Genomic DNA, 14,185 nt, shown 5'->3' on the forward strand with positions numbered 1-14,185 from the left:
GGAAAGAAAACATATAAGAATGGAATGCATTACAAAAACATACACATATATATATGTATACACCTTTGTGTGTATTTCATATTTTATTTTTTTTATTTATTTGAAAAAAAGATTCATGTTCATATATGTTACAATAAATTGTTTAATAAGTGTAAAATATATATATATATAAATATTTACAAATATAAAAAAATTAAAAATAAAAAGTAAGTTTAATATTATGAAATGGGATATATAAAAGGTCAACTAAATTAATAATTATATATATATATATATATATATATATATATATTTTTTTTTTTTTCATTAGTCCATAAAATTGAGTGAAAAAAAAAAACCCTTTTATATATTGCTAATATATTTCTTTCTATATATACTTATATTATTTGGAAAATGAGAAGGAAAGTTGTAACATATAGTAGTTATATATTTTTGATCACTCTTTGAATAATTATCATATATAGTTTTAATTCTTTCCAATGCTTTCTGATTAAAAATATTTCTTACATTTTTATAACTACTTTTAATATCTTGATCCTTATCATTATTTATATGATAAGAACAGAGATCTAAATTTTGATTAAAATTTCCTTTATTTATTAAATGTCTTTCCCAGTTTATATGCATAGTAAATCTTGAAAATATATTGCCTATGAAAACATGAGACCTAGTACATATCCACTGTTCTATAATAGCAAATTCTCCTTCATGTAAATTATTATTATCATTATTATAAAAATAGAAATAGTTTTTATATTGATTAAAATGCTTATGAATAATCTTTTGTATCTGTACTTTTTCATCAGAAGCTATAAAAATTATATCATAATTATGAATAAACATAATATATAATAATTTTAATAAAGCAATATGTATAGGTGGAACATTATATCTAGCTATATTTCTGAAATCATTATATCTTAAATGTGAACTTATATAATTATATGTTTTTAATATATTATATATATAATTATCTCCATATGATAATAATTTATTATTAAAAAATAATATATCTTCTATATTATTTTCATATAATTCATTAGGAAAAGGTACTAATATATTTGTACTTTGTTTTATTAATACAGATGTAATATTATATAGATATAAATTTTGTAATATAGAAATTATAAAATAACTACTTATCATTCCATATGAATAACATTCACTCTTTTTTGTGCTTATTGTTATGCAATAACCAGAATATATAACATTATATTTATGTTTACATTTTTTACATATTTTTTTGAATCTATTAGCATTTATATTACATTCTTCAAATGGTAAAATCATAAAACTCTTTTCTTTATAATTATCAAAATTATATTTACTATTTATCATTATATCACAAAAATTGCTGTATATTCTTTCATATTCTTCATATTCTATAATAGGAATAACCTTTTTCATAATATCTGTATTAAAAAAATAACTCCATGTTATTTTATTTTTTTTTTTTCTATTCCAATGTGTAATATAACACCAAGGTGGAAGCACAAGATAATATATGTTTATTTTATCATGCTTGTTCATATTATATGTGATTAAACTTAGTCTATAAAATATTTCTTTCTGAAGCTTTTAAAAAAAAAAAAAAATACATACATATATTATATATATATATTTATTTATTTTTATATTTTTTATACGTTGAAGCCTTCCCCTATATTTACATCGTATAGAATATATTTTTTCTTTTTCAAAAAATAAAAGCTATCACCTAAATATACATCCTCCTTTAAACACATCAATTCAGTGGGGTTTCCCCATGCAACCCTGTCTATCACTTTTAAAAGAAAGAATAAAAAAAAAACAACTATAAATTTCATTGTTTATAATATGACTTTATTTGTATGTTAATTGTCTTTGCAAATTGTGAAGTTTTATACAAAAAAAAAAAAAAAAAAATGAAAAAATTTTCAACTGTGAAAAGATTAATATATTTTACATAAACAGATATATATATATATATATATATATACAACATTTAAAACAATTTAAATGGGTACTTGTTCTTAATAATATATACATATTATATATATATATATGCATACACTACATTTTTTATTTTAATTTTCTTTTTATTTATTGTTCTATATATAAATATTAACAAAATTTTTAACAGAAAAAAAAAAAAAAAAAAAAGAAAGGAAAATGGGAATAAGACATAAGAAAAAAAAAAAAAAATATATATATATATAACAATATTAATAAAAAAATAGTTCCATTGGAATGTATACAAATATATATATATATATATAATTATTATAATATTACAATGATTATCAAATGTAGTTATTTATAAAAAAGGAAAAATATAATAAAATAAAATATCATTAATTGTAAAAAAAATAAATAAATAAATAAATATATCCTCTTATTTAATTAAACAAATTCACATATAATCTTCTTCATTGAAATCATCATCGTCGTCAAATTGTTTTCTCCTCCTGATCTATAAAAAAAAAAAAAAAAAAAAAAAAAAAAATGAACATATTCACATGGCATTATATATACTCCTTAATAAATATATTTTTTAAAAAATGTAGTTTCCATAATATATATTTTATAGAAGACTTACTTCTATTACTGGATCCTTTTTATACATTTTGTCATTTATTTGCTACAAAATGGAAAAATAAATAAATATATAAATATATAAATATATAAATATATATATATATATATATATATATATATATATATATATATATGTATATACCAACAAAAGATATAAATTTAAAAAATTTATATATTATCATACCTCTATAATTTTTATCAAGTGGTCATCATCAATTTTGTTATATATCAAACCCATTTGACTATTCTAAAATTATAGAAAAAAATAAATATATATTTTATAAGAAATATTAAGTCTTATTAATATATTAATAAAAAAAACAATATGCTTATAATTATTTTATTAAATTCTTATAATATTCTTTTAAACACAAAAAAAAAAAATATATATATATATAATATATATATGTTTACTCTTATAATAATATCTTCTATTCTTCTAGCCTGTTCTTCTTTAACTATTCCAATTCTAGACACTTTCAAAAAAAAAAAAAAAAAAAAAAAATATATATATATATTGACATAAATATATACAACCCTTTCATTGTTATATTATTTTAATTTTTTTTTAATTTTTTATACATCTTGCATGAGCTTCAGGTGTCAATAAGGATTTTAATATTAAACGCCTTTTCTCTAATAATTCTCTATATATTTAAAATAAAATAAACAAATAATTATATATATATATATATATATATATATATATGTGGGAAAAAAAAAAAAATTGTATTTATTATATTTATATAAATTCTTTTTATAGACATACTCTTGTTTTTGTTTAAGTTCCAATTCCTTTTTTGTCTTCTGTAAAATAAGGAAAATAAAGAGTAAATTTAATATTATTAGATATAAAAATATATTTATTTATATATATTATTTTTCTTATTTTATCAAGTAGTTACATTTTCTATATTCTGCTTGGACATTTCAATCATTTTTGACTTTGCTTCGGCTTTTTCAATATTCATTTTGTATACACTTAAATTTTATAGAAAAAAAAAAAAAAAAATAAAATAATAATAAAATAAGATGGTTATTCAAGATGATCAAACAGAAGAAATAATTATTAGATTGTATATAATAAAATTAAAAATATACACATATATATATATATAATATAATCCTTATATGTGATTTTACAAAATATTCCTTTTAATTTAATTAAAAATGAAATAAATATATTTATTATTAATTTTTATAAATAATATTATTTGGGTTTTTTCATAGTATCATAATTATATAAATATATAAAATAACATTATAATAAATATTACATTATTTTATATATATATATATATATATGTATATCTATATATTTATTATTCGAATTTATGATATAAGAAACATTTCCTTTTTTCACTAAAATATATAAATGATTTTATTATAGTTCTCTTTTTTTTTTTTTTTTTTCTTTTTCGGATTTGACTATTTTCCGTGGTGACATATAACATTAACAATATGTTATTTTAAATATATATTTCCATATACATTCTTTTATTATTTATTTTTTTTTTTTACTTATTTTATATATAGAGAATATATTTTGAAAATTCTCTTTATATATTATTGCATTAATTATTTTTTCTCTTCACATTTTCCTTTTAAAAAAAATATATATAAATATATGTATATATACATAAATGAATGAATAGAAGCTTTTAACTTATTACCTTTTTTTTTTTTTTTTTAATTATTATATGGACTATAAAAATAAAATTTATATATGTAAAAAAAAAAAAATACATATTTTGTATATATAAGCTTTTTTGTATTATATAATATATATATTATATATATATAATATATTAATAATAAATATTTTAATATATATATCCCTCTATTAATATATATATATATTATATATATATATGCTGCTTTCTTTATATGTATGTTAAAATTTATTATATATAATTATAGTAATAATAATATAATTTTTTATTAATTACCATTTTTTTTAATATAAAATAAAATATTATTCCTTATATCAAGGAAACTTTTTAAAATATATATATAAATATTATAATATATATATATGAAAAAGAAAATAAAGTTATAAAATAAATAAATATATACCTATGTTCATAATATTATATAATATATATATATATTATATATAATAATTTAATTTTTTGTAATTTTATATATATATTTCTTTTATCATTTAAAGTATTATTAAATAAAAAATATAAAATTAATAAAATTAAAAAATGACAAAGTATTCATATTTTATTAATTTCAGAATATAATATATTTATTATATATATTGTATATTTATTGTAAATTCATGAAAAATTATGATAATATTAAATTAATATATATATTATATATATGTTTTATTTTCTTTATCTTTTGAAAATAATTTTTCTTATAAGATCATCTTTTTGTTTTATACCTTTATCTTTTTTTTTTTTTTCCATATATATTGTTGAATATTTTAAAGATATCCTTTATCCTTTTGTTTTATTTTTTCATCTTTTCTTCTTTTTTTTTATTTGTTTATATATAAATATATATTTATATATATATATATATATATATATATATACACCTTTTTTTTGAAGATAATTTTTAACTATTATTCTATATATATAAATTTTGTAAAAAAATTTATGTATACATTTTTATTTTTGTTATGTATGAATTATTTTTATTTAATAAAAACTGAATTGTGTTATTCTTATTAAGCTAATATAATAAATAATAAAGCAAACAAATAAATAAATAAATATATATATATATATATATATATAATCTTATGTGTTATGTATTTTTTTTTGTATTTATATTTATTTTTATATATTTTTTTTTCATTGCATATTCTATATAACATAATATTAGTTAACCACCCAGTCTAAGGTGTATATAACGACACGTGATAAATATATGAATATGTTATATTGTAAAATTTAAAAGAAATAATTAAGTTGTATTTTTTTTTTTTTTTTTTAAATAATCAATAAAATGAGTCTTTGAAATGTAATGAATAAGACAAAATAATTTCATTAATAATAAAATAAAGGAAAATAAAATAAAATAAAATAAAAGAAAATAAAAGAAATCATTTTTATTTTTTCCTTTATATGAAAATATAGAGTGGGTATATTTTGAAAATAATATAGCATTTTTTTTTTTTTAAACATTGAGAGAAAACAAATAGGGAATAGCAATATTAAATATATATATATATATATATATATATAGTTTATTATATTTCTAGTTATAAATATTATACCAACAAAATTGGACTATAAATATATATATATTTTTTTATAACAGAATTATTTATAAGGTCTTGTAATATATATATATATATATATATATATATATATATATATTTATATATATAAGTATAATATGGGAGTACCCACCTTTTACAGATGGCTAGTTACAAGGTATCCAAAAATAGCCAAAGCAGTTTATGAGACCAGAGATAGTGATGTATATTCAAGAAGAACAAAATTTGATGAGAATGGAGAATATTTTAAAGTCCACGATTTAAATGATTATGTTAATAATACAGATGAATTACATTGTTCAGATAATATCAATGGATATTTTGATAATATGTATTTAGATATGAATGGAATTATTCATTTATGTTCTCATAGTGATAATAGTAAAAGAGCAAAAAGTAATGAAGAAATATTTCTGAATGTTTTTTTATATGTTGAAAGATTATTTGATATTGTTGAACCAAAGAAACTTCTTTATATGGCCATTGATGGTGTTGCACCTAAAGCAAAAATGAATCAACAAAGAAGTAGAAGATTTAAATCTATATCATGTTCAGAAATAGAAAAGAGAGCATATTTAGAATTAAAAGAACGATTTATAGCTGAAAATAAAATGGTACCTGAAGAAACAACCTATTGGGATAGTAATGTTATAACTCCAGGTACTGAATTTATGCATGAGTTATCTGTTGCTTTAAAATATTTTATTGAACACAAAATTACAAATGATGAAAAATGGAAAAATGTTGTTGTTATTTTTTCTGATTCTAATGTATGTGGTGAAGGAGAACATAAAATATTTAATTTTATCAAATCACAAAGAGCACAACCAGGTTATGATCCAAATACTAGACATATAATACACGGTATGGATGCTGATTTAATTATGCTTTCCTTAGCTAGTCATGAACCATATTTTTATATATTAAGAGAAATTATAGATTTAGATCCAAAATCTGATGAAAAAGAAAAACCAAAAAAAAAAGATTATGTAGGTATGCTTAAAAGTTATGATGATTTGCATTTCTGTACTAGATATGTTAAAACGGAAAAAAAATTGTATAATAAATATAATGATCCAAATTATGCTAATGTTACTATTAGTAAGAATTCATCACTGAATTATGAATATTGGAATGAATTACAAATTCTTGATCTAACCATATTAAGAGAATATTTATGGAAAGATCTATTTTTTGATACAAGTTTTAATATGGAAAGATGTATAGATGATTTTATATTTATTTGTTTTTTTTGTGGAAATGATTTCTTACCTCATCTACCATCCATTTCTATAGCAGGAGGGAGTATAGATCAATTAATATTATTATATCAAAAGGTCTTACCAACATTAGGAGATTATTTAATTAATGAAGGTTCTATTAATTTAAAATCTTTTACAAAATATATATCTTTCATAGCTGAGGTGGAGAGAGAAACATTTGTTTCGCAATATGATTTTAAGAAGAAAAGAGAAAAAAGAGAATTACAACAAAAGGATGCATTAAAAAGACCAAAATGTGTAGATGATCCAACAGATCAAGTAGTACAGTATTTAGATAAATCAGATGTAAACAACAAGACAAATAATGCTCAACAAAGAGAAATTCATACTAATAAAGCAGCTAATACTATGATAGCCAATAAATCGGAAAATATAACAACTCCTGCGGCTAATATTGTTTCGAAAAAAATGTTATATGAAAGTAAAATTCAAAGCATGCAACCTATGAGAAATATTAAATATAAAGATAAGAAAGGTGAAAAAAGTATTAATTTTTTAGTTCGTCCTGTATCAAATATTGAGAAACCTATAAATAATGAACAAGAGGAAGTTCAATCATTGAATAGTGATATGTTACAAAAAAGTGAAACACTACCTAATAATGATATATTACAAGATAGTGATACCCTACAAAATAATAACAATAATAATAATAATGATGATAATAATAATAATGATAATAGTTTATTTTCTAATAATGATGCTTGTTCTAACAATGACACATTTTCTAATACTGAGGTATTACCAAAAGATTCTTATGATGAAAATAAAAAAATGGATGATATTAACGAATTCAATTTATTATTAAAAGAAGCTATTAAAAAAGCTAACGAATGTGAAAATCCCAAAGAAGATGTAGAATTAGGAGGAGATGAAAATCCAGATATTATAAGAATGAAATATTATAAATCTAAATTTCATTTAGATGATAATGATTCTATAGAAGATTTTATTAAAGATGTTGTTTATAAATATGTTGAAGGATTAGCTTGGGTTCTAGCATATTATTTTCAATCATGTCCTATGTGGCATTGGTATTATCCATATTATTATGCACCATTGTCATCAGATTTAATTGTTGATAATATAACTTTCAATTTTGAAAAAGATGAACCATTATTACCATTCGAACAATTGTTATGTGTCTTACCAGCCAATTCAAGCCATTGCTTACCAAAAATGTATAAACAATTAATGCTACATAAAGATTCACCAATTATTGATTTTTATCCTCATACATTTAAAGAAGAAGAAAATGGGAAAAAATTTAAATACCAGTGGATTATATTACTTCCATTTGTAGATAAGGACAGAATTATTAAACACGCAAGACCTTTACATGATACATTAAATAGTGATGAAAAAAAAAGAAATAGAAGAGGTCTTAATAAAATATATGTTAGTTCAAATCACCCCTTATCCAAAACAATAGCAAAATCTATTAAAAATTATTTAAAAGAAGTTAAAGAAAAGGAATCCATAAAAAATGAAGATATTGAAAATTTAAATAATGATGAACGAAATGAAGCTAACATGGATGATGAAAAGAAGATAATCGACAAAAAAAATAACAATAGCAACAATAATAACAATAATGATAATAATAATAATTATAACAATACCTATGATGATTATTTTAAAAATATGAATCTAACCATTCCAATAACCACAAACAGAAATATTAATCTCTTTGGATATTTAAATTGTAAAGACGAAGAAAGTGATGTACATATACTTAAAAAAATATTTAAATTCTCATCAAACTTTTCATCAACTTGTAATAGTGCTTTCTATTTACAACCAGAATTTGAAAAACATTCATCAGCACTCTTGAAAAATCATATTAGACCCAAAAATGTTTTAAATGTACTAGATATAAATAACGAAGAAAGAAAATTAAGATTTAACGCACCAGCTGCTAAAAGGATGATTTTAAATAGTTTAAGCAATAATCATCCACAAATATATTCCTTTTCTAAATATAATCAATCAAGAAATCAAGAAATGAATCATCATTATCATAATCCTAATCATTATTCCAATGATCCTAGGTTAAATAATGCCTACCATTATAATAATAAAGTAAGAGATAATATGCAGAATTATAATAATAGTGCAAATTATAATTATACAAAGACACCTAAAAATTATAATTATCATCATAATCAAAATTTCCAAGATCAAAATTATAATAATAATTTCCCGAACTTGTCACATAAAAATAATAATATGTATCAAATGCCAAAAAAAAACGTCACATATTCACATGACCATAAAAAAGATGTAACTTATAATAATTATAATAATTCTAGGAATACATATAATAAAGATAATACAAATTACGAATCCCCATATAACGTGTCATACAATTCTCATTATAATAATAATAATAATTATATGAAGCATAAAAATGATACAAAGGCTTTCTCAAATAATAATGTATATAATAATAATCCCACTAATAGTTATCATCATAATAATTATAAAAACTATAATAATAATTATCATAATTATCACAACGACGGAAATTATTATAAAAAGGATCCCTACCATAATAACAGCACCAATAATAATAACACAACTGGAACTAATAAAAAAAATAACTACTATAATAATAGATCAATGCCTTATAAGGATAAGTAATAATGAAAAACACGTGCATCAAATAAATATATATGTGTATATATTTTTTTTTCCCTATCCCCTTAGAATTAATTATTATGCATTTATCCTTATACATATATATATATATATATATATATATAAATCAAAAACACGATTTTTAATAAATTTATTATTATATATTTTATTATATTCCATTAAGAATGGAAATCAAAAATTCATTTTGTTACATGTCTTTTTCATTTCTATTTTATGTACAAATTGTTAATAAATTATATAAAATTATATTATTAACAAAAAAAAAAAAAAGAAAAAAAAAAAAAAAAATGTTATTTGTATAAATACAATAATATATAATATAAGTGTTTCTTTTTAATTTATAAGAATTTATTTTTTTAATTTATTATTTCCCTACTTTTTCACATGTTTTATTTAATGTAATAATGTGAAATTGTTTTTTCTTTTTTTTTAATATTTATATATAAATATATATATTTTTTTTCTTTTTTTGGTATTAAATCTGTGTATATGTAAATATATATATATATTATATACATATATACCTTCATTAAAGGGGAAAGATTTGAATATTTTTTTTAAAGAGGAATTAAATAAATAAAAAAACTATTGTACTGAATACAAATTAAATTATTTACCATTTTGTTTTGTATTAAAGATGAAATTTATAAAATAATAGAGCAAAGCCAAAAAAATAACAACGCTAAAAATGTAGTTCTATATATATATATATATATATATTTATTTATTTATTTATTTAATTTGAAGTAAATATTCAAATTTATCTTTATTTACTTGGAAAGGAAAAAGTAAATATGTCTGTAAATGTGAATATTCATAAATTATTTATCATGATTAACCTGAGAATTATAGAAGAAATTTATCAACATGATCTAATATATTATATACATATATAGATCATATTTTAAAAATAGTTTATATATTATTTAAAAATATATATCTTTATACATTAAAAGTATTAGTTATATTTGTGTGTCTGAAAGGGTTATATTATATGAGTTACCATCGTGCATTTTATTTTATTATATTTTATTTTATTATGTTTAATTTTATTTTTTTTTTATGAACGAGTCAGGTTATATTTTTATATTTTAGCTATAAATTATGAACAAAAAAAAAAAAAAAAATAAATAAATAAAATAATAAAATAATACAATACAATAAAAAGAAATATAACCTGTCTTTATTATTAGTTGGTTAATTAAACAATATGTACATTTATTTATTTTTTTAAGAAATACTGATTTGGTTGTACATGTGCACTATATAACTTCATATGAACAACAATAATTCTATTTTTAAAAATGATTTTTTTTTTGACTATAAAAATCAAAAGAAAAGAAAATTAATACCTTTTCGTTGGATACAATAATAAAAGTTTTTTATATACTTAAAAATATAAAAAACCTTATTAGTCTTATATAGTATCTATATTCTTAAAACTTATATGATAAGTCATTTTAAAAATTAATATATATAATATATATTCAGAAACTATAGAGCATATATTCCTTGACAGTTTTGTTTTTTTTTTTTTTTTATTTGTTTCATTTGAGTTTATATTTATTTACATGTCCATAATTATAACGAATGTAATTTTATGCATTATATATATATATATATATATATATACACGCACATATATAACATTAAAAAAAAAAGGAACAAAAATATAAATAAATATATATATATAATTATTTATTCATTTACATTTGCTTATATAATTATTAAATATGTGAAGTAGTATAATATAGGTTTGTTCTTTTATAAACATAAAATTTATCCATATTCATCAATAGATGGTCTTACATATATATATATATATGTGTAACTAAATTTATTACGTATATTTTATATATGTATACTATAATATAAATATTATAAAAAATCATTGTGTGTTATATTTTTCCATAAATAAGACTTATAAATGATGTCCAATTTTATTTCAATTTGATTAATTATATCCATTTTCAAATTAATCATTTATTTATTATTTAAATTAATACATAATTCATATTATATAATCCTCTCTTTATTTTTATTTTTATGTTTTTTTTTTTTTTTTTTTTTTTTGTCCTTTGTGTTTTTTTGTTTTTTCAACATTATAATATATAGAAAAAATTTTTTTTTTTTTTTTTTAATATTATTTTTATGACTTTTCTGTTACTTAAAAATATCGTTGTTTTTACATATATATAATATACACTAGTATAGTGAAGCTCTTCTTTTTTAACCTTTAAATATTATTTATAAATTTTATATATTCATAAGATAAATACGTTTATTTGTTTTAGAAGGGTTGTCTGATATATATTTATATATTCTTCATAAGAAAAAAAAAAAAAAAATATAATATATAAAAAAATTTTAAGAGATGGAAGTTATAACAGAAAAACCAAAAGTACAATTTAACTTTTATGATGAACAGAAAAATAGCTATAATAAGAGTACTGATTATCCAGAATTCTCTAAGGATTGTAATATAGATTATCAACCTTATTTTTATACAAATAGAAAATTCCCTTTAGATAAAAATAGTGAACAAAGAAGACAAGAATCTCCTAGTAGAAAACCAGGTTTATGTGTCGATGAAATATGTACGTGTGGATTTCATAGATGTCCTAGAATAATCAAATCGTTACCTTTTGAAGGAGAAAGTAATTATCGCAGCGAATTTGGGCCCAAAGCTTTGCCTGAATTGCCCCCTCCAATTTATATGAAACCACCAAAATCGTTACCTTTTGAAGGAGAAAGTAATTATCGAAGCGAATTTGGGCCCAAGCCTTTACCTGAATTACCACCTCAGATTTATATGAAACCACCAAAATCTTTGCCTTTTGAGGGAGAAAGTAATTATAGAAGCGAATTTGGGCCCAAGCCTTTACCTGAATTACCACCTCAGATTTATATGAAACCACTAAAATCTTTGCCTTTTGAGGGAGAAAGTAATTATAGAAGCGAATTTGGCATAAAACCTTTGCCAGAATTACCACCAAGGGTAGAAACTAAATTAGTGAAATCATTACCTTTTGAAGGTGAAAGTAATTATAGAAGCGAATTTGGGCCCAAACCTTTACCAGAATTACCACCAAGGGTAGAAACTAAATTAGTGAAATCATTACCTTTTGAAGGTGAAAGTAATTATAGAAGCGAATTTGGGCCTAAACCTTTGCCTGAATTACCACCAAAAATATATATGCAACCACCAAAAGCATTACCCTTTGAAGGAGAAAGTAATTATAGGAGTGAGTTTGGACCTAAGCCTTTACCAGAATTACCCCCAAGAATTGAAATGAAAATTCCAAAATCGTTACCCTTCGAAGGTGAGAGTAATTATAGAAGCGAATTCGGGCCCAAACCGTTGCCTGAATTGCCACCAAAAATATATATGCAACCACCAAAATCATTACCCTTTGAGGGTGAAAGTAATTACAGGAGTGAATTCGGTCCTAAACCGTTACCTGAATTACCACCAAGACATGAAACTAAATTAGTGAAACAATTGCCTTTTGAAGGAGAGAGCAGTTATAGAACAGAATATATACGAAAGGTTCTTCCTGTTTGCCCAGTGGATTTATTACCTAAATATCCTACACCTACTTATCCATCTCAACATGTATTTTGGGATAGAGAAACAAAAAGGTGGTACTAAAATATATATATATATATATATATATATATATATATTTGCAGCAGTAAATATGCTCTTTATACCTATTATATATTTTTTCTTATAATTCACTTTTTTAAAAATTATTTCTTCATATAATGTTGAATATGGATTATATATTGGTTCACAACATTTTACAATAAAGCAAAAAAAAATATATGTGATATAAGAAATATTGTTTTTTGTATACAATGTTTGTTATAAGGTCTTATTTTATTTTTATTTTTTTAATTGAATTTAACTATTTTAGAAACTTTGAATAAAATTGTGTTTTGTGTGATATATATTTTAATGCATTGTGCCAGCTATATATATATATTAATGTATATATTAATGTATATATGTATCTATTTATTTTTATTTTTTTGTACGTCTATATGAATCAAATGTTTTTTTCTTTTGTGCAAATTATTATATATATATATACATATAATTTTGCTTGTTTCTTGACCCAATGTTTTATATTAGAGTAGCCAGATTTATAATTTTTTTTCTTTTATTTTTTATATTCGAGTTAGAAAAATGAACGAAAAATTTAAATAATAATTATATCAAATAAAAATTGAATTCTTCATTCTATAAAATATATACATATATATAAACATTTATACCTTTTGGTACTATGATTTCTTTAATTTAATATGTTTAAAACTTTAGATGATATATACATATAATAATATTTATTTCAAATATGTACCTTCAAATTTGATAGATATAATTAAAACAATTAAAGGAAGAAATGTTTTAAGAATATGT

At 19.5% G+C, this 14,185-nt stretch overlaps 4 protein-coding genes across 4 annotated transcripts; 2 read left to right on the forward strand and 2 right to left on the reverse strand.

Annotated features, from left to right (window-relative positions):
• Positions 1 to 342: 342 nt before the first annotated feature.
• On the reverse strand, positions 343 to 1,826 carry PADL01_0908400 (GDP-fucose protein O-fucosyltransferase 2, putative; the record flags this gene model as incomplete). Its single annotated transcript, XM_028681751.1, has 2 exons — positions 343 to 1,575; positions 1,647 to 1,826. The coding sequence occupies 2 exons, from the start codon at positions 1,824 to 1,826 to the stop codon at positions 343 to 345; spliced, it is 1,413 nt and encodes a 470-aa protein (XP_028538098.1).
• A 566-nt stretch (positions 1,827 to 2,392) lies between these two features.
• PADL01_0908500 (apoptosis-related protein) lies at positions 2,393 to 3,548 on the reverse strand (the record flags this gene model as incomplete). The annotated part of the gene is made up of 7 exons (XM_028681752.1): positions 2,393 to 2,452; positions 2,579 to 2,620; positions 2,762 to 2,824; positions 2,992 to 3,053; positions 3,160 to 3,224; positions 3,347 to 3,384; positions 3,483 to 3,548. 7 exons carry the CDS (start codon positions 3,546 to 3,548, stop codon positions 2,393 to 2,395), a joined length of 396 nt encoding a protein of 131 aa, XP_028538099.1.
• A 2,386-nt stretch (positions 3,549 to 5,934) lies between these two features.
• On the forward strand, positions 5,935 to 9,741 carry PADL01_0908600 (exoribonuclease, putative; the record flags this gene model as incomplete). The annotated part of the gene is made up of 1 exon (XM_028681753.1): positions 5,935 to 9,741. One exon carries the CDS (start codon positions 5,935 to 5,937, stop codon positions 9,739 to 9,741), a length of 3,807 nt encoding a protein of 1,268 aa, XP_028538100.1.
• A 2,392-nt stretch (positions 9,742 to 12,133) lies between these two features.
• Positions 12,134 to 13,411, forward strand: PADL01_0908700 (subpellicular microtubule protein 1, putative; the record flags this gene model as incomplete). Its single annotated transcript, XM_028681754.1, has 1 exon — positions 12,134 to 13,411. One exon carries the CDS (start codon positions 12,134 to 12,136, stop codon positions 13,409 to 13,411), a length of 1,278 nt encoding a protein of 425 aa, XP_028538101.1.
• Between the last annotated feature and the right edge of the window lie 774 nt (positions 13,412 to 14,185).

Source organism: Plasmodium sp. gorilla clade G2, assembly GCF_900097015.1.
Source record: "Plasmodium sp. gorilla clade G2 genome assembly, chromosome: 9".
Classification (NCBI taxonomy): domain Eukaryota; phylum Apicomplexa; class Aconoidasida; order Haemosporida; family Plasmodiidae; genus Plasmodium; species Plasmodium adleri (nom. inval.).